Source organism: Perca flavescens, chromosome 18, assembly GCF_004354835.1.
Source record: "Perca flavescens isolate YP-PL-M2 chromosome 18, PFLA_1.0, whole genome shotgun sequence".
NCBI classification, from domain to species: domain Eukaryota; kingdom Metazoa; phylum Chordata; class Actinopteri; order Perciformes; family Percidae; genus Perca; species Perca flavescens.
Genome location: NC_041348.1, coordinates 25,341,347 through 25,367,394, shown reverse-complemented (window position 1 = coordinate 25,367,394; position 26,048 = coordinate 25,341,347). Strand labels below are relative to the sequence as shown.

Here is a 26,048-nt window from a genome sequence, read left to right as displayed (position 1 = left end):
TTTACGTAACGCAAATGTACAGTGCATGGAAAGAGCTCTGGGATGTATTAGTGATCCGTTCATGGACCGCCCCCGTGATTACGTTGTTTTTCCGACTGCCAGCGTTCATGTGCTTCTTTGGCTTCACTGTCTATGCGTGTTTCTTCTGTTATATTGGCGTTTGGCATAACAACTTGTTGCATGACTGGCTGCCACCAACAGTTGGGCGTAGCCTAGAGCATCAGGTGTGTGAAAACATAACAATAACAACCTAAATCGATAGCACATTGTGGACGTTGGCATAATATATTACATGCATGCGTGAATTTTCTATATTTAGAAAAGGTTTCTCACCCTTCAACACATTTGAACGATCGTCGGCCATGTTTCTGTCCATCAGTTGCCAACAACGCGTCACCAACTGGGAAACTCTGTTAGCAAAATGTAGCCCCAGTTTCCCACCTCTGATTCCCACATGAAGTGAAAATGTTTTTTCCGATGCCCATGAACCGTTCTCTTGATACATCCATGCCATGCAGGAACCATAGACAGTATATAAGAAGGCATGAACGCACGGTAAGAGTGCTCCATCTTGTTTGTCCTGTCATGTGAAAAACAAATATTATTGGAGGATGCAGGCATCGATCCCGCTTAATGTTAGCCCAAAGTCAGCCCACATTAGCCAATCATGTTTCTCACCTGAGGCTTACTTTTGACCAATCACGCTCACCTTTGACCAATCACGTTCTTCCCCTGGCTCACCTTTGACCAATCACGTTCTTTCTCTGTGTGGATTACTTTTTCAGCGTTTAGCGGTCGGTTTTCCCGCTTTTCTTATCTACGACAGCGATCGGTTACTGGCCAGTCGCGTTGGTGTTTTCATAATTTTTATCCATCATAAGGTAAGATATTTTTACCACTATCGGACACCCCTAGCTAGGTGTTGCCATTGCAGATAGCTTGTAAACGGTAGTAGCATTAGCAGCCAACGGCTTTCGTGTATCAGACACATTCGGCTGATAACGACAACTAATGAATGACGGTATATAATCGTTTTACATGTCTATGTGCATAGCTTTCATTTAATAGGGATAAAAAGTCGGTTTCAGTCACATTCGTTTTGATGACGTCAGATGTTTTAGATTAGATTACATTCAACTTTATTGTTATTGTGCAGAGTTCAAGTACAAAGACAACGAAATGCAGTTTGGTCCAACCAGAAGTGCAAAAAAACTGAAAATGGCAACGTGATATACAAAGTATAGACAGGTGGTGCATAGACATGACAAGAAATATAGTGCAGCGTTATAAGAGCAAAATAAATATGGCTATGTAATATGAACAATGTATGAACAGCATGTACAGATATGTGCAATGTAGTAGCAGTGACATTATACTAGTAGTAAGTATAATACAGAGATAGATATATGCATTGTATTAACAGAATATATAATAAGAAAAACAGAATAAATATGGATATTCTGTATGAACCATAGACAGATATGTACAGTATGTACAGCTATGTGCAGTGTGGTAACATAAGAGTAGTAAGAATAAGTGTATGTGCACGATGAATAGTATGAAGAGCAGTAGAATATAGCTACGTATAGGTGTAAAGTATGTACATCTGTAAATAAATAGAATAGTATGGGTGGGATAGTGTAGTCCAATAGGGTTGTGACGTTAGATAATCACTGTAACAGAGGTTGCCTCCCCTCATTTAAAAAAATAAATTGCCCCACAGACAAATAATGATTTAGGCTACTGGAATGTACACATTTGAATATACAGGTATCTTTCAGATGGTGACAGTCTTTTTCTTATTTTCATTCAGATAATGTATGCCTAACCAGTTTTTCGCCGCCAGTCAGCCAAGTCAACCAGACTTCTCATGGCACCGTCGGAGGAGGTAAAGGCGGTTGAAAATGTGAAGTCTGGAAGGGCTAAACCCAAAGAGGAGGTGCTGGCAGAAGCCAGTACTTTTGTCACTGTGCCACGGTGGAGACCCCACTGATGAGTTTTTAGCCCTGGCTCACTGCAAGCTTCAGTTTGGTGTGTACCAGGGCCAGATATTTAGATGGCTCCTGGAGAACAGTCTTGGCTATGCACTGTATTTAGTGCATCATATTTCAAAAGGAAAGAGCTCAGGCAGCCCCTCTGTCAGAGAATAAACAGCTGTTCCTGCAGTACACATCTCAAATCAGAGAGATGACCGAGGAACTGGAGAAGTTTAGAAAGAAGCAGGAAACGCAGGCTAAAGCGCGGGAAACTGGAGACGAAGGCTGTTTGATGGTGGAGTTCGGAGAATTCCAGGGCCTCTCCATGAAGGAAGTTTATGAGGACCAGAGCAAGGAGGCCCCGGCCCTCATCAAGTACCTGGTTACAGCGGGTGCCCGTGTAACGTCCCTCACCAGCTGTCAGGACCGAGACAAGAACTTGACCGTGCTCGTTTCCCACATTAGTGCACCAGGCAGCTGCACCTGCAGCAGCACCAGCAAGTTTCTTGGTGACTTTTTTAGTGGAGTCCATCTTGAGGACAGAGCCAATAATGGAGGTTATTTTGGCCTCCACCTCATGCAGTCCTCCTAGAACATCCCTGGCATACACCGCTAACAGCCACTTTGGCTTGGGAAGGACAGGTGAGAGGGGAGGCTCCGCGAATGCAGCGGGACGCACAACAGAAAACTTTGTGAATGGTTCACAAGCTGTCAGGTACTGCAGGACACGCTGCGTCCATGCTTGGCTGTGTTGTTCCAGCAGCTTTTTGTACAGCTGAGTCACACTGTTGCCCATTGTCCTCTCCCTCATCGTTCTCAGCACCCGGATGTCACATGAGTATCTGAGGAAAGAAGAGTGTAATGTCTAAAAAAAATAAAAAAAACACAAAAAAAAACACAAATAAAAGCACCTAATAATTGACATTCATTATGAATTACCTGTATGTTAGCAAAGCTGGAAACTGGCTGCGGTGATCCATATCCAGCTGTCCTTACATGTCCTCGGACCAAGAAGGATTCTTTTTTGAGCAGCGTTTGCACTCCAGGTACTCTGTGGCAAGGTCACTGTCTCGGTACGGTCCTGCTGCTGTTAGTCGGTGCTTGCCACAGGCTTGAGGAACAGACAAAAGGAAACAGCCACATCTTATTGGGCATCCATAAGAACAGCGGCCGCCAGAAGAAGTGGTCAGGTGAGGCGGGAGGCTGGGTGTGAATGAGGAGGGGCGGAGGAGGATACCACCAAAGTTTCAGCTGGGCCACTAGCTCTGGCTTGCCGGTTCGTGGGTTGGCCTTGAAGAATACGTGACGAATCCACTCCTGCTGGGAAGGTGGAAGCTGATCCTTCCAGTGACTGGGAAGCTCAGCTGGTGGCTGATGAACAACGAGACCTGATATCGCTCCTGGAGGGGGGGATCAGCACAGGCCTCTAGAAGCACAGAGGTAATGAAAGAGAAATGAAGCAAACAGACAGTAAAACAATATTAGGTTGACTGTTGCATTTGATAGTAATATGCCATAAAAGCAAAGAAATGCTACAAGTGTTAAGAAGCAAAGAACCCGGTGGACACTTTTTTTGAAGAAACGCACTCAAAGAATGCATTCTGGTTGATGTGATATAATTCTGTATTGTGAAAAAAAAAAAAATAGAAATTTTCCACAAAGTAATATTTCTTAGTGTTGTCACTAAACATTTTCACAATATCTGCATTTGTGTCATATGCCACACCTGTATTTTGCTTTGCACAGCGAGCACTCTACCATTTGAGCTAATCCCCCACAATGCTATATGACGTGGCTATATATTGGCGTTTGGCATAACAACTTGTTGCATGACTGGCTGCCACCAACAGTTGGGCGTAGCCTAGAGCATCAGGTGTGTGAAAACATGGAGGCCACAATAACAACCTAAATCGACAGCACATTGTTGACGTGCATTGTTGTTAATGTTGCTCGGGAAAGGGAAGTTTGGGGTCCCCTGCTGGAGCTGCTCCCCCCGCGACCCGACACCGGATAAGCGGACGAAGATGGATGGATGGATGGATGGACATTGTTGACGTTGGCAAAATATATTACATGCATGCGTGAATTTCCGATATTTAGGAAAAGTTTCTCACCCTTCAACACATTTGAGCGATCGTCGGCCATGTTTCTGTCCATCAGTTGTCAACAACGCGTCAACAAATAAATATCATTATCATTATTATTATTCTTATACTGTATTTTTTTTCTATTTAAAGTGTTTTGTAAGATGCTAAAATCTGCTGCTGGAAATCTAATTTCCTTGCGGGAGTCATCCCAAAAGGATCAATAAAAAGAAGTCTAAGTCTAAATTTAATAATTATTTTAACCAAATTGTATTTACATAAGTCAAAGTTTTTGAAAAAGAAGACAAGCTTTTTGGAGCTGGCTTCCAATATTAAAACAATACATGTTTTCCATATCTGAATGTACAAACAAAAAAGCTGTTAGATCATATGACCTCTGTAAACTTTACAAAATATTTATATGAAGTTTTTTGCTTTGTTTTGATTTCTTTCCTTTAGTAACCCCCCTGGCTCCTTTATGAACGTAGACTCTTAAGATGTAGAGGTTCTTGTTTCCTGATGTATAGCCACTCCTTTCAATAAAGCTTGATTTAAAAAATATTAAGTTCACGAAATGCCGTGTATTCACTGTAAAAGCTGCTGTCTGCTTTAGCTAATTCAGAAAGCTAGTCAACAGCTCCCTCATCTGGGCAACGGTATCTCTAAGGTAAGGTAAGGTACTTTATTTGTCACATACACGTACATGTAGCGAAATTCATTCTCTGCATTTAACCCATCCCTCAAGGGATCTCTGACAACTTTCTTTCTGAAAAAGTTTTGTCTGAGGATGAGAGAGGTTTTTCTGAGACCATTTTGTATGAGACTGATAGAGGTTTTTCTGACGCCGTTTTGTCTGAGTCTGACACCTGAGTCTGAGATCTGAGGATGTCCTAAAATGAACACCGTTATTGTTGTTTTTGTACAAAACTGTATTGTGCCCAGCACTCAAAAAAGCTACGAACTCACCGTCTGGAAAGCAATCATCTTGGCTTGACGTCGTCTGGAGGAGTCATCCTTTTCCAAGTAAAAAGAGGACTGGAGGATGCGGGCATCGATCCCGCTACCTCTCGCATGCTAAGCGAGCGCTCTACCATTTGAGCTAATCCCCCATGAAGCTCTCCTTTTCCTGACGTTACTATATCAATGCACATGTTCCACAATGAAAGTAATTTATCTCTAACTGTAATAGTGAAAAACAATAAATAGCGTACCTGTATTGTAGCAATAAAATCATGCACCAGATTTAGAAGGTAAAAGATAAGTTTAAGGTTACAGGAAATTGTTTTCTAACGTTACCTTGAGTGAAGAATCAGCACAGGATGAAGAGGGGTCCGGTGTCTGTTAGCTAAATTATGTTAGCGTTACTTATCCTATCCGATTAGGAAATTTAGCTAAATGTTTTTAGAATTGTTCACCACATCTAACACAATGATGTCGCCAAAATATACAAGCACTATTGTAGGAAAAACACAACACACGTCATCTTCAATGTAACAGTTATACCCTTTGCGTCTAAAAACACTAAAACACTGGACCCAACCGCTAACTTTGCGCAGGTACTCAAGCTATCTAGCTAGGGTACAGGTGTTGCTAGCACTAGCACAGACTAGTTACTTCCGCTAGTGTTTACGACACGAAAATGTACCTCCTTCGAGCCGGATTTGAACCAGCGACCTAAGGATGTCTTATGTTTACACTCTACAGTCCTCCGCTCTACCAACTGAGCTATCGAAGGGGCTGAAATGGTCTGAATAGAACCCGAATAACTAGCTCACATTCATTATCGACAAATTAACAATCACAGAGGTCGGATGTTTCGAAACAATTCGCTTGTCCTGCAGCCTAAAAATCCACTTTTGCGAAGCGACTGTCGCGACGCCTCCCCTCATTTGTACGGCCAGCTTTTTGACGCGCTACATTTTCTCAAATGTAGCGCCGCCTTCCCGGACTGCTTTGTATGTATGGAACGCGTGCGCGCTGAAGTCACTCATAGGAATAGAGTGGAGCGCGACGCGACAGAAGCGTCGCACGGACAAGTTGATCTGTACCGTTTAGACATTTGTTTTGCTGACAAAAGATTGAACAGGCCCCACCACTGGTTATTATATTGATTGCACTCGCGATGTGATTCGCCTAGGCCTAGAGCATACGAACGAGCGGCTTTCTTCAAAAAACCTAGACATTTAAAGTCATGAAATCCGCTAATATTCCAGGACAATGCCATAGTCTCAAACGGGGGTGCACGTACCCCTAGGGGTACTTTAGAGTACTGCAAGGGGGTACGTGAGTTAAAAAATGTGTCATGCATAATTCATAAAATAATTATAATAATAATTAAGACATTTAGTGATGATTCTAAACGTTTGAACTATAGCATTTAAATATTCAGTTACAACATTGTTGTTTATTAACTCTATCATTGACAGCGCTTTATTGCACCCTTACAGATTTATTTTCTAACAAATATGTTTTGCGTTGGTCAGGGGATTCTTGGCTTAAAAAAACAACTCAAAGGGGGTACATTACTGAAAGAAGTTGGAGAACCACTGCCTTAGTTTATATTGTGCTTGAGTGGTGCAAATTCCCTGATCAAAGTTCAGTTAAAATAAATGACCTATAACCAATTTGGGGGGGGAGGTCTTCTTTATCTAGTTGATAATTCTGCCTTGCTTGCCATTTATATGATGGAAAACAAATATGCAGAATAAAATTTTATTATTATTATTATTATTATTTTACTAGCCTACCACATCTGTTCATCAGCAGACAGAGTTTGCAGATTTCTTCATGGAATGTTCTGATTTTTACTCTGGATGAGAGACTTTACTTAAGACAAACAGATAAACAAACCAGTGGGGTTGAAGTCTTTATTATAAATCATTTACATTACAAATTAAGACATTAGTCATTGCCGTATCCATCCAAACATACAGTATTGTTTACAATGTAGGGTTAGTGAACCAGCTGGTCAGAAATGTTTGCCTTGGCCAGACGAGAGGGTTTATTCTTAGTCAAATTCTGGCATACAGGAGGACGTTGGCACGGGGTTAACCATGATCCCATTATTGAGAATAAGCTTGTTGATCCATGTAGACACGCAGACACACACAAACACACACAGAATATCTTCAGCCTTCAAGTGAGAGTACACGACTGCTGTTTTAAGATTAGATGTGGAGCTACTGATGGCAAATGTAAAAGCACGAGAGACCGCAGACAGAGGACGAAGCAGCAAAGACAAGATGAGGCGATGTGCAGAAAGGACAAGACGGTAGATTTCTCCTTCTGGACCTTTTAAGATGGATGTGAGACTCTGTAATGCTGTCAACTCTTTTTTTAAAGGAGTCAATCCACTTGTAGATGTGACCCTTTGCCCACAATATCTTTCCTAGTGAAGGCTTTACATTGTGAGCTGCTTTACCGAGCCCGACACACACATAAACAAGGTTTCTGTTTTGGTCTTTTCCCTGCCCTTTAAGTTTTCATACAACTGTTTTTTTTTTTTTATATATATATATATCTTTAAATAAAAATTGTTTATAAATCATCTACAAACCTACATTTTCTATAAATTACACAATCTGTTTAACCCAAAAGGTTAAAAGCAACAGCTGAAACTTGCAGTAGAAAACTCAGGGAGGGAGAGAGAGAGAGACACAACCTCTGCGTCCAGCAGTGACAAAAAGATTGGTAGAAAAAAGAAAGAAAAATACATTGTACAACAGCAAACTGATTAAAAAAAATTGAGCCAAAACAAGAAATATAAGAGCCAGAAGGGTCATTTTGAGTGAGAGTTTGTTTGTCTGACCCCACAGTGTCCAATCACGGCTTGAGAGGGAAGCCGACGCACTGAAAGGCAGCCTCAGATTGGGCCAGTGGGGGTCTGTAAATAACTTCATGTGTGTATATTGTGTGCGTTGCGAGTGTGTAAATTAGTCAGCATCTGTGATGTTATCACGCTCGTGTCAGCAGCTCCTGAGCCCACGTCTTGATGGCCGACGTCGTGTGTTGGAGCAGCTGCCACGTTGAGTTGGTGAAGGACAGAGCGTGTCCCTGCAGACACGACACAGACACCTCACCACTGCAGGTAAGAAAAGAAAAACAAGTTTACTGGTTTAAAAAACAAACAAACAGAAAAACACAAAATGCAGCTTTTTGATTTGGATACTAGGACTGGGATGCACCAGCTATTCATAAATCCATTACTTTGTGTGTAAAGGTTATGTTCTCAGTAACCACTACCTCGTTTCAAACATATTTCACATTACCTCTTCAGTCTGAACAAGTCAAATATTAGCAAGCTAACGTAGCTAGTTATAACTAGTTTACAGTATGTGTTGAAACCAGTTTTAATTTAATGACACATACACTTGCATTTTAACTATGCTAAATTTGAATTTATGAACAGCTAAAGCAACCGGCTCCTGACACTCTTTTCAATGACCGATGTAAATGTGAAAACCAGCTCTCATTCAGAAAAAAAAACAAACAAATGTGAAAAGTAAAAAAGGATGCCTCAAAGTACTGACTTGCAGGAGTCCTGCATGTGGGTCCACGCTCGTTGTAGCAGTTGAGATATGTAAGCCAGCGCTGGCAGGATGTAGTTCTGATGGAGGGAGAGGAGCAGCGCCTTTAAATACGCCAACACTTGGAACACACTGTCAGGAGTGTTGGTGTTCACCTGGGCAAAGATACACAAAGATAAGATGAACTAGGCAATGACATAAAAAAACAAACATTCAATTGGTCTCAAACTAACTTAAAAGGTCCAATGTGTAGGAATTTCTCCCATCTAGCGTTGAGATCATATATCGCAAATCAAGTCTCTCGCACCACGCAGTTCAAAGTACGTATTACAGCTACGGTAGCCTTCATGCTTCAAAAGGCCGCTCTCTTGCTCTTTTCAATATCTGTTTTCTTTTTCTGGGCGAAGAAGAAGACTCCTGTTCCTGAAATTTGGATTTTGAATACGTGTGGTCCTCCATGTTTCCTTCTTCAAACTAGCCGGGGCCGGGAAGCTACGATACCCATTAGCAGTACCTGTGAGTTTATCATGTGACAGCGAAAATGCAAATGGCGGCGCAGTATGTCCTGTATGTCCCTTACCAGCTAACGTATTTCAAGATAGAGCATGAATATGGAGCATCTACCCCAGTTCATGCAAATAAAATTTCAAGCCAAAAGGAAGACTTGGAATTGATGGTGGAGGCAAATATTCATGAAAAAGGACAAGTTTGTGAACAGGCAACACAGATTTTGATAATGAACAACTAAACGCGTTACACACTGGACCTTTAAGTGGGAGGTAAATGGAAATGATGTAAACTTCAGCGAGTGATGGTTTTACAGCCTTACCCAGTCTATGGCCTGCGGTGTCTTTTCTTTGACCCAGAGGATAAACTGCGTGGTGTTTTCAGAGATGAAGATGGCTGCTGTTTTTGTCTTTTCCAAACCTTGATCCATTAGTGGCCCCAAAACCCGCGCACACTCAGAGTAATAATAAGGAGTATTTGTCTCCAACCAGCTACAGAGGATACAAAAACACAAAATAAGAAGTTAAATGATTCATTTTAATGAACAATAATTAAACATGCAGTGGCTAGATGTCACTAGATGCACAAAGTTAAAATTATTTAGAGCTCCAAAACCAAACCCAAAGCGTCCGGTATACCCGCCGCAGCCGACCTGTCGTGCGCCAATGTGACGTCACGGGAGCGCCGTAACTGTTTATACTCGCGCGTGGTGATCGCAACACTAGTTGCAGTCTCCTCCGGAACAGAGGTGGCGCTAATGAGGAAAGGCTACCGACTTTGCTATTTCCACGGACTAGAAGAAGAAGAAGAAGAAAAAAAAAAAAGGTAAACAACGGCAGAACTGGCAGCAGCACTGACGTCAATGTTTCGATTTGACTCGATGACCTACTTTGTTGGATCAAGCGTTTCATTCACCGTTAAAAGAACTCATCTTAACCCGGTAAGTTTACAAGACAGACTTGCAGTCACTCTGAGTCCTGGAATCTGATTACCCTGGAACTCATCCGTGCCTCCTGTTTCCACTTAGTCGCTGAAAAAAAAAAAAAAAAAAAAAAAAAATACAGCGGTGCGCGGATTCTGGTCGCGCACTCAAAATCCTGGCTCGCCAGCGATATCTACGTTATTTTGATGTCACACTGGCTGCGGCAACTGTAAAAAGGCCCTTACAGAGTTGCATGCGAATGCCTGTTGAATATGTAAATGTGATGTCAACCATTGCTTGGTATGCAAAGTAGTCTACTGTTCCAAACTACAGGGATTCAAAACAGTACTCTGGGGAAATGTTTCTCCTCACACCGAGACAGTTAAGCAGACGACGAACAAACTGCTTTACATACAGCAGCGTTAACAGGAAGTGAATCCGAAGAGTGCTTGAGAGTATTTTTATACTTTGGTTTGACCTAGACTGTACAGAAATCAGCGGGGGAAAAGTCTAAACAAGAGCCTGAGATCAATATCTGGCCTACGGCAGATGGTAATTTGGATGGTTTGTATGGTGTGTAAGTCAAAGGCTTGCTTCCCATACACTTACACTGTATGTTAGGAGTTAAACATGAATGTTTGAGGGTGAAGTCGTACCTGAAGGCCTGAGTAGAGTAGACCTTTACTTTGCTCCAGGCCTGCTGAGATACGGCTGTGACCCCCGAGTTGCGCAGATACATGGCTGTGGTGGAATCTGAAAACAGCCCACCCACATACTGTAAGACCTCAAAAACAAAAAAGGACAAATGTCAATGGACAAAAGGTTTAACGGGACTCAGACAGACCTTTGAAGGAACCGTGAGATCTGACGTCATGTGCGATGAAGCCTGCAGCAAACACGAGCAGAACCATGAGCAGTTTGGACCAGGGGAACCCGTGACCGCGCATCTTTACCTGCAGATTCTGGAGACAGAAGACAAAATACTGAGCGGAAACTTTGCTGACTCAAAATTCAAACTTCGTCCCCACACACTGCAATCAGATTATTTAATGAAGGGGTAGCTTCCTGTTTTGCCAAAAATATACAGTAATGTAGCATAACTGTTATCATCTATTAACATTAGCCATATTTGAGCACAGTTGTCTTCTTCCCACTTCAGAGTGCTCAAGTGGCTGAGGAGAGACAACCAAGAAACACTGAAAGTCTGCATTAAAATTCTGTTTTTGTGTTTGACTGCCTCTGTGTTAGGTACACTCATACATTCCACTCTGGCTTAATTCAGCTTGTACAGTGACCGTTTGTCTCACCTGGCACAGGTTATTGCAGTCCTGAAGCTCCTGAGATTCGATGACATCTTTCATCTCTTCGTTGGTCACTCTGAAAGACTGGATTGTTTCTTCAAGGTTCTTCCGAAGCTAAAGATGGAAAATAAAGTCAAACACATGATCCAAGATGCCATGAAGGAGAGATTACACTTTTCTATAAGAAACACGGTTTACCATTTATTCTTAACTCTGAGCCAGCTGCATCACACAGTTTATTTTTTATTAATAAAGCGCTTTGTTCTCTGAGTGTAAACATGGCCTAATGTTCTAATGAAATTAAACCTATCTCCAGGGAGGGGAGTTTGGTTCATGAACCACCAGACCTCGTGGCAGGGGTAAGGGCTGCGCCATTATGGGAAAAATCATAATCACAATTATTTTGGTCAATAGTGGAATCACGATTATTTAACACGATTACTCATTGACTTTTGGAAAGATGTTGCATTCTTTTGTTATTTTAAAAAACGGTGAAACCGTTAAACAAATCAACAGTGAAAACACCATCAACTGTGAAACTACCCTCAATACTTTTCCCGTTGAACTTTTCTTCTTTTCATTCAGAACATGAGTACAAAATGTAATGTGCAAAATAATAGTTTCTCGATTACATTTTTATTGTAATCGTTAGAAGCCAAAATCTAAATCGCGATTAAAATTTGATTAATTGCACGGCCCTAGCAGGGGTCGTACCTTTGGTGGCAGGATATTCCAGGACTTTAATAAATGGTTCAACAGCAGACTGAAAAGGAAGAGAGAGAGAGGAATGGTCAGCTCTATCTATTAGTATATAAATAGCTGAAATCCAGAAAACATGCTTTTTTATATACACAATTGCATTTAATTTCTGTGAAAAATATAATTGTAACTTATGTTTTTGCCACAGAGCATCTCCAGTTGTCCGTTTGCTTTCTACTTTTCACAGTTTAAAAAGAAAAGGAAAAATCATGTAACTCACCTGGACTGGGGTAAGTGTTTGGTATAGAGCTGTCTCCACACTCCTAGACTCTGTACATCTACACACAAACACTCAGTCATACTGCTGAGAAGCTGCAAAAAACAAAACAGAGAGGAAGAAAGGCTCATTGTTTAAAGCAGTAAATCTCCAGAATGCCTTCTTCCAACTCTCAATGATGTTTTATAATACTATTAATAAAGAAGTAGATCAAGACAACGTCATCTCTCTAAAATATGTCTCGTCGCTACATTGCATAATTACTGGTACAACGGTTGATGAAGACAATGGTCTTTAATTGGTTTATATTTGTCCAACGGCAGTGCAAAATGGCTAATACAGAAGTCATTGCTCTTTAATTCTGAGGGAAAATAAAATGTTTTCTGTTGAAGTTTTTGAGAGTACTTTCTATTCGATCTTAGCCCATTTGTCGATAGGTTATCTCACACAAACTGTATGATAAATCACTTATCGATTTGCTGCTGCACTGAGCTAAACTACACTCAGACTCCTGTAGCAGCAGTATTAGGTAGAAAACAAGTTTAAAGTGTGTGTGTGTGTGTGTGTGTGTGTGTGTGTGTGTGTGTGTGTGTGTGTGTTACCTCTCTCTTCATGTCATCTGGACAGTGTGGTGTTGCTCTGGACAGAAATGATGGCAGGTATGTATGTAATGTGCTCTCGGGTTTGGCTCCAAATGCGAGGGCTTTCAGTCGAGGGTACAGACGCCTCAGTTGCTCCTGCAGACTGAACACAAACAAAAAGGTGTTACTTTATTACTTTTTGTAAAGCAAACCGTCACTGGGAGGTATGCTTCTACTAATGAAAACAATCAATGTGACAGAAATGTACTGTAACATTTCCAATGGTAATTAGTTAATGATGTCAGCAGTTTCCTATGTTGTACAAAAAAAAAACCATTGGGAAATCCCAATAATCTTCCTAAATGGGTTCAGGGCATATTCAAACCCATTGCAGTCCTTCTGTCCTTCTCTTCCCAAAGTCACGTCTTGTTGGTTGTTTGATTAGGTATAATTTAGGGTTAAACATCCGGGCTAAATTCACAACAATCCATTCTCTACACCCAATTCTTCCTACACTGTGTAGTCACGCTGTGCCCATGGGATTAAGGAAAACTTGACATGATTGGGAATCAGTGCATTAGGTTACATTTACCTTGATGACAGGGCGTTCTTGGGCATGAAGGCAAAATCCAGTAACGGAAAGAACTCTTTAGGACCCATGATGCCAAATCCCTTTGTTAGGTTCGCATGAAGTCTGGCAAAAGAAGAACATGAAGAAAACATTTAAGACTTGTGTTATAGTGATATCATTAACATTTAGTCAAACATTAAAAAACAGTGAGCCTTCATAAAGTATACCTGTGAATTAATCACAAATTCAATTCAAAAGAAAGGCAAGATATTTGGGAGCCGCACTTCACATAAAAGACACACAAAAGAAAAGAATTGCTTGTGTTTTACGTTACCTATAGAAGACTAATAAATATTAAAATAAGCCACATATTTCTCAAGAAGACTTACAGGAGAAGTCTCTCCAGATATGCAATGGCATATGATGACAAGGACTTCACTCCCAGCACAGGAAGCATGATACCCAGCCACACTGAAACACAAATAAAAAGAACTAGATTCACATCATAGGAACTTTTAGTTCTGGCATTAAATGTGGCAACAGACAGCCTTTTCAGCTTTCACTTCAAAAACGCCCAAAGCAACTGGAGCAGCAAAACATGGCTTTTATTCTTGCATGCTTAATTATTTCAGTAACAATAAAAGGCATTCATTCATTCATTCATTCAACATGGGTAAACTAAAGTTGAGCTCTGCGAACATTGATTCTGTGTATTATCAAAGGAAAACAAATCATCCCAAAGATACTTCACTGTTATATAGTATAAGTCTGTAATGTTAAATGCACTCAAATGTAATTTTGTTTTCGTGACATTTACTAGTTACCATTTGAGATATCATTTTGTCCCCACTTCCATTGTATATCACATTGGAAATATTTCCATATTAGGTAAATATCTTGCCAAGTCTAATCTTATAAAAGTATTGGGCTCAGACTGGAAACTTTTGATTGCTTTTAAAAAGATTAGAGTTTTCCCTTAAAATTTAGTAGAAGCTGTTCTTATTAAGTTTCCCAACATCAAGATAACACGCAGGCCATTTAGCATTTGTAGCTTTGTAAACGGCTCCGAATTAGCCGCTTTTCCTTCCCTTGGGTGATTCGAATGGTATTCAATAACCTTGTTTCTATTATTTAAGGTTGTTATGTAAGCCTCCAAGAGAAATGATCCTCCCCATGGCCACATACTAACACCCAACTCGCAGCCTCACCAAATACCAGGCAGCAGACCTAGAGCAGCAGCTGAGTTTTTGAAGTGACCATGTGTTCGGGCTCACAGAATGTGGTCAGTGGATGTGCTGCGGCTCTAATGTGCACTGTTGCTTCATTAACCCCTGACCCAGGATTTATGTCAGCACAAGTTGTTGGGAAAGTGGGGGAAAGGGGAGACACAGAGACTGAGACTAATACCATGCAGAGGATGATAAAATACTGTGTCTACATATTTAAAGTGGGTGTGTGCTTTTGACTGTCTATTACCTCGGAGTCCCTGGCTGAGGTCATAGAATCCAGCTTGGCCGAGAGCCCACATGATGGTCAAACACTTCACTGGACGATTCTGAACCGATCGCAGCAATTCCAAATACTAGAGAGGAGGACAAGGGAGGGTATTACAACATATTATTGCAAGGTTACTGCAAATATGTTGGACGGAGCAGACAAGGCCAGTGAAGTGGTAATCTGAAGGACTCGAGGAGACACACACACACACTCACTTACCTCAGGCAGGTTTTGGCTCGCTATCCTGGGTTTGTCCTGTAGGATTGCCTGGATGCAAAGTCTGTAGCCATGCAGAGGTTCTCCTGGAAACAGAGAGAAAAGCTGTTTTTGTCTCTTCTTTACCTTTAACCTGGTAGCCTTGGGGTCTAAGATGCTATGACCATGTCATTACAATGTTCCTGGTGAGTTAATTGTAAATTTCACAAAGTAAAAGGTAAACACTGGTGACAGCCGAGAGGAGAGATGATGTGGCACGACAATAATTTAAACTCTCATTACTGCATCACTAATGTCTCAGTCCACAGCGCAAACATGTAAGCTCTTACGCCTACCTGACTGCCTGTCCATCTCCCTGAGCATGGTATAAACACAGTGGTCGAAGAAATCTGGCACAATGTCACTGCAGCGTCCGATCAGGCCTTTGATCACACCCTTCAGCTCTTTTCCTGAAAGGCAGTATGGGTAGTCTGGGGACAAAAACACAGAGAAAGTGGACATCAGAATCAGCTTATTGGCCAGGTTTGCATAAACAAACAAGGAATTTGACTCTGTTTAATCTTTGCTCTCAAAGTACAACACTCACTTAACATATAAATAATATAAACAGAAATGACAGTAAGAAATATAAAAATACTGTTAAGTGTACAGTAAAACAACAATGTAGAATTTACAATTTTACAAAAAATATACAAAAGAGAGGGAAGGAACGGTGCAATATCAGTCAGTATAGTCTGAGATTTTATAGGACATAAAACAGGGTATATACAGAAATCCTGGAGTTAAATTCAATACCTTTTAATACCTTCTCAATATTTTTTAAAACCAACACGCCAGTGAGTTGCATGTTTATACGGCAACACGTTTCTAACCATTAAACGGAGTTTGAGATTTATATAAAACGTTGGTTTGGATGGTGCCACTGGTTTGCGGGGGCGTAGGCCTAACGGTAGCAGCAGCACAGAAACTGGAGATTGATAACTGTACTCCGCGTATTCCAGATTTATGGCTGGTACATTGCATCCGAAGAGCGTTAACCCCCATCCAAGTTATACTGATGTTTTTTTTTATTTTTTTTACAAACCGAACAGTAAGCCTGCCGATCTTTCCTCTCTACAGGCCTGAGCCAGTCTATAAACGCCGGGTCCTCTAGCCATTTATCGGAAAATTTGCATTTGCCCATGTTTGTCTAGGTAGCCGAGCTGTCAGAGCTGGTAAGGAGCTTGACGTCATCCAGTTCAGCGCGCAAAATGTTTCATCCACATTCCCGCGAAATGTTTGATGTCGACTTCAGGATCATAGGCTATCACCCAATGCGGGATAGGATATAATATCACACGAACTTTACAAGATCAACTTAAATAGACATAATAAAACAAATGGACAAAATTTTATTAAATACAAAATTAATACCTTGGAAAATGGCAATTAATACCTTTTAATGGCCTTAATTTTTACAAATTTGATTTACTACCTTTTAATGCTTTTTAAAACCCCACAGACACCCTGTAAAATAAGTGTTCATATCGTGTAATTTTCCTGCAGAAACTATTCATACCAGACAGTTTGTTTACTTATCTATGTTAGGAGATAACATGGGCACAGGCTAATTATTGCTAACTAAAATGCTAGTTAACATTAGTAATTAAACTTAAACAGCTAATGTAAGTCGAAACTGCCTGTGAACTTCTCCCTTACTATACGGTAATTCCTCTACTGTGCGACAGTTCGTTTACTTCGTACAAATACAGTAGAAATCAGGGCTACAGTATATTGAATGTGGACAATATTTTCTTCTTACTCTTGCTTAAAGATAAAATTAAGTCAGACTTTGACCAACCGTGAGCATAGCAGCTGAGTGTGGGCTCAGGCTCAGGCGCAGCCAGATTGAGGTTGAGGTATCCAGCCAGGTCTTTGACCCACACTGATGGGTTTTCTGGAAACAAGGTCTGACTGCGAGCCAACTGCTGCTTCAGGTCCCCAACATCCAACTAAAGGGAACAAGACAGAGAAAACTTTAAGGCTGTACACTTAGAAACAACACGTCCATTATGCAAAAACAAGACTGTGTTGCAGCATGTGATAGTTTGCTTGCAAAATGCTACAATGGAGCATTGTTTCTGCATTTGTATGAAGATATTTGTAGCTTTTAGAGGTTTTGCAAAGCAGATTACTTTTATTTTTCTTTCCAGTCCCTTGCAAAGATCAGCCCAAATTCGCATTCCACTATTGCATATGGTACATTATCAGTGTTAATCTAAACCTTTAGCAACAAAAAATGTGTTTTAGGGCAAAATGCACACCAAATCTTCAAAATAGACCAATAATTGTTTCTCTTCACATTAACAACCAGGCAGTTTAAAAAAAAAAAAAAAAAAAAAAAAAAAAAAGGCCTGATAAGATAAGAGAAAACCGACAGGCATGTGCATTACTCACTGTTTTGAAGGCTTCCTCGAGGGTCTTGCGAGTTGCGGGGGTTACTGGACTGCTGGATTGTGATTTCTTAGACGCTTTACTTGATGAGGTCTTTTTATTTTCGGGCTCGGCTGGTGGTGGAACCTGCTCCTTGTTCTGTTTCTTTCCCATCTTCTCAAAGCCGTCAAACAGCGTTTCTGACATCTTCAGGGGTGCTGAAAGGAAACAAGGCAGCTGTGGTCAGGACACGCCTCCGTGCAGAGACGAGCGGCTGAACTTACTTTTTTTTTTTTTTTTTTTTTTAAACACAGCCTATTTTCATGTTCTTCTAAAACACTTTCTTATATCCACCCTGTGTCCTCAAGAAGTTAATCCATGAAACCATGGCATTCCCCTCCCCGCTTGCTGACTCCCCTCACATTCAGTGCTTCCTCCCTCCCTCCCTCTATGACTTGCATAATAGGCTGTTATGGACGAGAGCGGCGGCACCAGCCGGGGGCGGTGCCGGTGCGTTATTCAAACACAGGAGTGCATTTGTTGGGCACTATTTTCAGTCGTGGAATAATACACATTTTGTGCTACAGAGAGTATTTCCGACAGTAGGACGGTGTATGTGGGAGGACTCAAAATAAACTACAGTGCCAATTTTCATTGTAATGAATGAACATGTCACCAAGTGGAACATTATAGCTTATTATTGTGTTTTTGGACAACAATGGAGGAATACTGGCACAGAGGAATAAGATACATAAGGGTTGTAGGCTCATTTTATTGTTTGTTTTGGGCTTTTCAGAAGGATATTCTCAAAATAAGACTCACCAAAACAGATCAATATGCTCTATGAGGCTACGTACGTATTCAAATTATGCTTGATTTGTATATAATTTTAGTGGTTTTAGATGCATTTCCATACATTATATCTTTCACTGTTTTATGAAGTGCTGCTTGTTTGTTTTGTATGTCAGGGCAGGGGTAAATCTTTTAATCTGGAAAGCACATTTTGCTTAATGCTTGAAAAGTGCTATATACATAAAATTATTATTAATCCAAATGTATGCAGCAAAGACACTTAACAGAATTTAACTTCACATGACTGCACACAAGAATCCCAGTCAAACCCAGCCACAAACTGGAGTTGGTCTTGACAGAGGTCACCAGTTGTTCACTGATCAGTCAGATGTACACGTTGCTGACAAACCTAAATCTATTCTGGTCTGCGTGTGTGTGTGTCGGCACAACATAGGACTGTGACGCAAAGACAGGACCGGTTTCATCACATACTGGAGTTCAATTCCCTATTCAAATGTTGGTCAGTCAGGATTATTCTTCACTTCCCTGAAGTGAACACTGAAGCCAGTTGTCATCTCTGTGAATGTCTAAGCTTAGTAAGCATTACCAGAGCCCAACAGTGAGGAAAGTACTGAAAGACTGACGAATGAGGTAATCTGACCAGGTGTTTCATGTCTATTAATACTAAACTAATATCCTGATACGGGTCAGGAAGTTGGTCATTGACATGAAAAGACATCTGCTACGTACCGTAACAGGGCAACAACAAGCACTTGGCACCATCATTTGTTCACAACGGTACTTTCTATTAAGAGAAATCGAAACTACTACTCCTGCAGTGGCATCGATGCATCAACGGAGTTTCAAAGAAATCTAGTCAACGTCACTAAATTAAAGAAGAACCACATCACTCCAACACACCACTTGGAGATTTGCCACCAGTCCTTGTAAATGTCAAACACTACAAGACAAAGACAGGAGTGTCTTCTCAGAGGGGAACATGATGGGACTTAGGTAAAGAAGGTACACATGCAAAAGAGAATACATAAAAAAAATAGAAAGCAATATGGAGGAGTAATTAAACAGACCAATGTGCACCTACAGAATGGACACTTTCCAAACTTGGCCCAATTATTCTGATTGATTTATGTTGCATCTTTATACTGTTGCGGCTCTTATTCTGATTAAAAGTGAAATAAATGTTTATTACTCATTGAGGAGAAACATGTACACTTTGTTACTGTATTGGTAGCTTCTGGCATGCAGACGTTACACTAAATGAATATGAATTAATGTGTCCCTGTTCCTAGTAACTACTTACGTCACAAAGTGTAAGTTGGAACGAAAACCTGCACAGTCTTAGTACTACTATATGTCCGAACATTGTACAAAAAATGTTTCCAGTGTTGCAAGTGTTTTTCCTCTAGTCTGCTGAACACCTTCTGAAATGAAGTTATCATGTTGATGTGTAGACCTTTACTGGATCAGGAAACCGTTCAGGTCGACTACGTAGTGAGTAGAGAATCAGTGAATCGGGGTGATTTTGGTACAGCCCTGGTGTCGGACTCAGAGGGTCTTGGTGGTCTGGTGAGGTGTAATCTGAGTTGATGTACCCAACATGGGCCTCTTACAGGGTGGGTGGACTGGGAATGGATACTCACACCAGCAGAAGAATAGCTGACGGGATACTTCACATACAGATACAGAGCTAACCCCTTTCAGACACTAATTCAACGACACAGAACAGACAAGGCACGACATGCTTATCTGATCACATCTCATTCTCCTTGTATACGGTCATAACAGTGCACACTTTTGTCTGGCATTATTTTTAGGACAAACATCAATTGTGTTGTAAAAGACTATGCTGGTATTTACTGTAAGGAGTAGGGCCTCTCGCTCTTAGTCGACTAATCAGTTGTTTTGGTCTTAGTCAACTTAGATTTCTTTAGTCGATTAGTCATGTTTTATGCTTTTTTCATGCTAAATGACTTATTTCCAAGAAAAGTACGAGCACATCTCTGGTAACAGCTGGGATGATACATACATTGTTTTGTTTTTTTACCCGTCTAAAATTAAGGTACCCTCAAAGTATGTGGCATGTAAATGACATAAAAAACATGTTGGACTTGACATAATCACTTCTGTTGAAAGAAGAGCTCTCGTCAGATACCCTATAACATGTCCAGACATGTAATGTGAAACAATTCCAATATAGGCATCATATCAGCTGTCTTAAATATGACCACCTCAAGGTAAAGGTATGTATCGGTATGTAACATGCAATCTCACATAAAGAGATTTGAGAAGAAATATCTTGGCTCAATGACAAAGTGTCTAACTTATTTCAAGTCAAATCAGGCATTTTATTTGTAACCCTTTTAATTTTCTTGTGAAGACACCACCCACTAAAGACTTGGGAGCCTGCTTTAACAGATACAAAGCCTTGAGCTGAACGTTTTGTGCCAAAACCACAAACTCAACAGTAACAGTCTCATGATTCAAGTGTTTGTAACCTTTAAGAGAATTAAATGAGATTCAGCAAAATGCCCTTTGATTATATCATTGATCTTCTCCAAGAGTTCAGTATTGATCTACTTATTTGTAGAGTCTGTTAAATCGAGAGCACAAGAGTAAAGTTTGACGTTGATTACACTATGTCAAAAGCGATTTAAATTAAATACTTCACATAAATACTATGGTGGTTAGAGAGTTTATACACCAGAAATAGAAGTGTATTTCTTTTAGACAAAACCTTTACACCACCTCCACGCTTACACCGTCACAGGTCAGACAGACTTTGGACCAGCTGAGTCGATGATCAGAACTGGTGCATAAACAAAGAGTAGTGGCAGAGGGTGCGGTAGTTGTTGCCAGGTTTATTGAAAGTAAAGTATGCTGAATATAAAAACAAACAAGCCATTATGTTCTACTAAGTTGGCCCAAAAAGAAATCACCACATAGTAAACTGCCAGAGTTAATGAGGTTACTGTGACATTTCCAATGGGCAGAATATTAACCTGCTCAAAGACAGTCACTCTGCTGAACGCTAATGGGAAATAGCCCCCACCCTTACACTGAACAAAGTCAATAAACACTGTCCTGCTCATCTACCTCATGTATATTTCAATCTTACATTACAATATTGATATTAATATATTATCATTGCACTGAACTGCCTTGCACTCTTTAAATCTCAGACTATACTCATATTCCACTATTCCTTCCCTCTCTTCAAATTGTTATTGTATATTTTTTGTAAATTTGTAAAGTCTATTGTATTGTCATACTGCATACTTAACAGTATTTTTCCTGTTTTTAATTTTTTATATGTTAAGTGAGTGTTGTACTTTGAGAGCAAAGATTAAAATGAGTCAAATTCCTTGTTTGTTTACTGCTGGGGTAAACATTTGTTGATTAGTTATTCACACTTTCTGAGCAGGTTGCACTTTTTTTTGTATACAAAAACTCTACCTGGCCCCAGTTTAACCCTTGGGTTGTCTTCCCGTCAACCTTGAAAACGTTTTTGACACATTTTTTTCCAGTTTGTTTTTGCTTTTTCCAATGTTTTAAATTGTAAAATGTGTATTCTACACATTTTCAGCGCTTATTTCTACATCCCATATTTTATGATATAAAACAAAAATTGAAAACGGGTCAATTTGACCCGAAGTCAACACAAGGGTTAAACACAAATTAATTCAGGAATTTGCAACACCTGAGCAAAACACTGATATGAAGTGAGAGTAGATTTTTAACACAGGCTTCACTCTTCAAGACAGTGCTTCAGTTAATAATCCATGACAGACCTTTCAGATGATGATCAGCCTATCATCAGCTGATACTGTGCCTTGTTTGTAGTGGTCAATTGGCTCAAAACTGATTTACACAGAGTACGCCTGGGGCTTTCGAGGCCCCTGGACTATGGGACTCCATGTCAGTTGCCCACTGTACCCTGTTGGTTGACCAGCCTGTGTGTCTTCCATAGGGCTGCACGATACAAGGGAAATATCTAATTGCGATTATTTTTGACTGATATTGCGATTGCGATATGATTCACAATATTGGAGGGAATGATCTTTTTTGGATCATTATTCACATTTTCATTGAAAACTATTAACATTGAAAGAAATTAAAATGATTATAGTGTTTTTTGCGAGGATCTGTACCAAACTAAGATTTTTTTCTTTAGTCTGTAGGATAGGATTTGTAGGCTGGGACATCTCTGCAGCACCACAATACTTAATTCAGAATGGTTTGACACATATTTTGCAAATTACAAATATTGGGCCTCCTTGCGATTTGGTTATTGCACGAGTCCATATTGCGATTAACTGTGCAGCCCTAGTTCCAGTCCCTGCTCTAGACCGGTCACTGTCACAGGACTGGGCAGATTTTTTGTCACCACAGTGATAATTGATCACTCAGCACAGTGTTAGATTTATCACAATTCATTAGCTAAACGTTTTACAGTTGAACTACAACGTTACGACAACATAATGGCGATGCATTTAAAAAAAGGTGTTACAGCAGCAGCAGAAAAGCAACAACAAAAAAAGTCACACAGCTGCTAAGAAAAGCTTCAGAAATGCAGCTCCTTAGTGATGACGTTGCCTTTGTTGACACATTGCTGGAGAGGATGCTAGCATCAAGCTAACTGCACAAGCTAGCGATTCCTTCTAGGACGTTAGCTACATATGTAGCAGGAGTAAACTCCTGAAAGGGCACTTAGCTTTCATTTTGACGTCAATGTTGTCAGCAGGGTAGAGCAACTCATATGAACTGGTGGTAAAACCCCAAATCAGACGGACAAAAATATTTTACTTGAGGAAGTATCGTTACTGCGCGATGCGATGGTAGCTACAGTGGCTAGCTTCATATGGCAGATATGAGCCATTGACGTTAAGATACCGAAAAGTTACTATTAAAAGAGATAATTTAGCTCGTCAGAACAACCCGCACATGTATCTCCATCCTTTATCTTTTATATTTTCACTTTTGCAGTGAGGTAAATGTGTGACGGAGCAGCTAGCAGGGCCGTGTTCACTTACGTCTGGATGGCTGGTTAGACTCGCCCAGGGCTTTCCTTCCCCCGACGCCGCCGCCGCCGCCGCCGGGTTTCTTGTCATTCGGGTTCTTGCCTCCTCCTGCGCTGTTATTTTTCTTCCCTTTCTTCACTACCTCCCATTTGCCGACTGAGCCATTATTTGAAGCCATGTTTCTGTTTCAGATGGGGTCTTATTAGGTCGGGGGTACCGTGACTTCCTCCTTCTTCCCTGCTGAATGAAACAGGACGACTCAACTCAAAAGATCATTTAATGCTGCATTCAAGTGCTCCTCGGATAGTCCAATCTCCTGAGTTGGGAAGTCGTTGAACTGACTGACTGAAACGTGGACGCTATAAAGAAGATATGTTGTATGTTATTGCTCAGAGCGTTCAAACAATGGCTGTTTTCAGTAGTTATTTCCTGTTTGAAGTGTTATATTAGTGATTGTGTCCCAGACCTGATGCTACACCAGTAGCTATATTCCCCAAAACACTAAAATAGTGCTTTACCTGACTTGTTATCAGTGTTACAATTACATAACTTTTCTAACTAATCTAAGTCACTATGTGGACAGCGACAGCATCTAACGGTTATCATATAATACTATATTACAAATTACATATGGGAAGAAAACTGACATGAAATACGTTCATTAATAAAACGCTCTTATCATTAACCCAACATTTACACAATATGATGCCGATTCGGCAATTCGTGTAGAAAACCTTTGGCCGACTTTTCCAGTTGAAGGGGCATTCCATCTGATAGGCTAATACATCCATGACCAAGGGGCACTTAGGTGAATTTTCCCAGTCGAAAAGTAATTTTCCGATTATTCCGGCACCACTAGAATGCAGCACAACAGTCCGCATGCCACGTCTCTTTTTGTCAAGGACCTCTTCAACCACTGCGTATAGCTGAAATGATTGGTAATTCGCCTATTGATTACCAACGATGTTTATGAATAATTGTTTGGCATTAAAAAAAAAACGTCCTGCTGCCATCAGTATGTCCATGCTGATATTGGTATACTAAAACAGTGTTAACTAGGCTATAATAAAACTGGAGTGTGTAGATGTGTCCACCGTAAATGTCTATTTTTATCATTTCAAATTGAGACTGAGTCAACAAAAAGTCAGGAGTTTGTTTTTGTTTTAAATGATGGCGAAAAAGTTCAAGAAAGGGCTAACATTTGGACATTAATTAATACAATTAGCCCTGACCAAGCCCAAGGTAGGCTACATGACTTTTTATGAACCCAAAGCTGTCCTGAAAATAACATTTTAGCAACAATCAGCAAAACAAGGAAACTCTTTGGACAGAAATGTAAAAGACCTGTAAAGTCTATTCCTGATATAAATCGGATCTGAGATGTGAACATGATATCACAAACTGTAGCAATAAGATAATGATAGAGAGCAGGTTGTAGTTTCCATTGGGAGTTTTGAACTTCACTAGAAATCATCCCTGTCAGCTCTCTGCGGTTGGCTCTGTCTTTGATGAGTGCCAGGTCTAGTTAAACTATCGGGCCGTCTGCAGTTTTCTGTCAGGCTGCCGTCTGTGGAACAGACGGGGATTTTGGCTTCAGTGTCTCTCAAAAGAGGCACTTAGTGTTTGGCACAAACCTCCTGGATCTCTTTCAAGGCCTCAATTGAATATGAGTGGAGGCTTAACCACTGACCACAGTGAGCGTCCTACTGGGTCAATATGTTCATCTTTTACAAGTCAATTGTACTCGTTTCCTAAGCAATACATCTCTCTCTTGGTCCCAAAATATGTTTTCAAGTACAAATCATTTCTCTGCAACATAATGGCAAGACTTAAAGGCCCAGCGTGTAACGTGTTTAGTTGTTCATTATCAAAATCTGTGTTGCCCGTTCACAAACTTGTCCTTTTTCATGAATATTTACCACCACCATCAATTCCAAGTATTCCTTTTGGCTTGAAATGTTACATTTGCATTTGCATGAACTGGGGTAGACGCCATAGACATTATATATAATGGACCAACAGATCCTGTTGCTCTGGACGGAGACCAGTGAAGGCTATTAGAAGCACTTTTCCGGTGATGGCCAGCTTTATTGCGCAGCCTCCAACTGAGAGAGACGACGTAAATGTGACGTGAGCAAGCAGTCTGAAAGTTGTAAGTCTTCTGGTAGCTGTGCCAAGAGAAATCTCAATCATTTCCAATCTTACAGAGACGGAGAGCGTAGGTATATGTAAGGAGATAACATAGGCACAGGCTAATTATTGATCACTAAAATGCTAGTTAACATTAGTAATTAAACTTAAACAGCTAATGGAAGTCCAAACTGCCTGCGAGCTTCTCCTGTACTGTACGGTAATTCTTCTACTGTGCCACAGTAAGTCACTTGGTTATGACACAATCGTTAGCCTATTTTTACCAAAACGTCTGCTACGGAGCCATAATGTGAGGTACAAGGTAATGGAGCCTTTTATACGTTGTTTCTTTAGAAATAAACAACGGACAAATAGAGTCTTTAAACGCTTCAGATGTAAAGTTATTTGCTGTCAAAGTGACGTCAAAATGAATGGCAGTCAATGGGATGCTAACGTCGGGTGATCGTTTGGTAGCATCAAAATGGCGCCATAGGAGGTTTGAGTTGTGAAGCGAAGCT

General features: G+C 40.5%; 2 protein-coding genes and 2 non-coding genes across 6 annotated transcripts; all 4 read right to left on the bottom strand.

The window, feature by feature from the left end:
* Positions 1 to 1,522: 1,522 nt before the first annotated feature.
* On the bottom strand, positions 1,523 to 5,915 carry LOC114573402 (uncharacterized). 3 transcript variants are annotated; one of them, XM_028605589.1, is made up of 3 exons: positions 5,357 to 5,915; positions 2,916 to 3,317; positions 1,523 to 2,818 (listed from the first exon to the last, which is right to left on the bottom strand). In XM_028605589.1, the coding sequence occupies exons 2-3, from the start codon at positions 2,954 to 2,956 to the stop codon at positions 2,140 to 2,142; spliced, it is 720 nt and encodes a 239-aa protein (XP_028461390.1). In that variant the 5' UTR covers positions 2,957 to 3,317; positions 5,357 to 5,915; the 3' UTR covers positions 1,523 to 2,139. The 3 variants fall into 3 exon arrangements, with proteins under 3 accessions (XP_028461390.1, XP_028461389.1, XP_028461391.1); XM_028605588.1 differs by lacking the exon at positions 5,357 to 5,915 and adding an exon at positions 5,027 to 5,336 and having other exon boundaries at positions 2,916 to 3,402; XM_028605590.1 differs by lacking the exon at positions 5,357 to 5,915 and adding an exon at positions 5,027 to 5,336.
* On the bottom strand, positions 5,097 to 5,169 carry trnaa-agc (transfer RNA alanine (anticodon AGC)). Its single transcript has one exon. It is a non-coding gene; the product is annotated as a tRNA-Ala (tRNA).
* trnay-gua (transfer RNA tyrosine (anticodon GUA)) lies at positions 5,707 to 5,795 on the bottom strand. The gene is given in 2 exon segments: positions 5,707 to 5,742; positions 5,759 to 5,795. It is a non-coding gene; the product is annotated as a tRNA-Tyr (tRNA).
* Positions 5,916 to 6,913: 998 nt separating the features above from the next.
* On the bottom strand, positions 6,914 to 23,723 carry tmem214 (transmembrane protein 214). The gene is made up of 17 exons (XM_028605952.1): positions 23,413 to 23,723; positions 17,594 to 17,787; positions 16,998 to 17,148; positions 15,493 to 15,627; positions 15,161 to 15,243; positions 14,921 to 15,026; positions 13,834 to 13,915; positions 13,466 to 13,567; positions 12,895 to 13,036; positions 12,296 to 12,387; positions 12,031 to 12,079; positions 11,323 to 11,430; positions 10,860 to 10,977; positions 10,672 to 10,768; positions 9,416 to 9,584; positions 8,590 to 8,741; positions 6,914 to 8,141 (listed from the first exon to the last, which is right to left on the bottom strand). The coding sequence occupies exons 1-17, from the start codon at positions 23,576 to 23,578 to the stop codon at positions 8,015 to 8,017; spliced, it is 2,073 nt and encodes a 690-aa protein (XP_028461753.1). The 5' UTR covers positions 23,579 to 23,723; the 3' UTR covers positions 6,914 to 8,014.
* Positions 23,724 to 26,048: the final 2,325 nt, after the last annotated feature.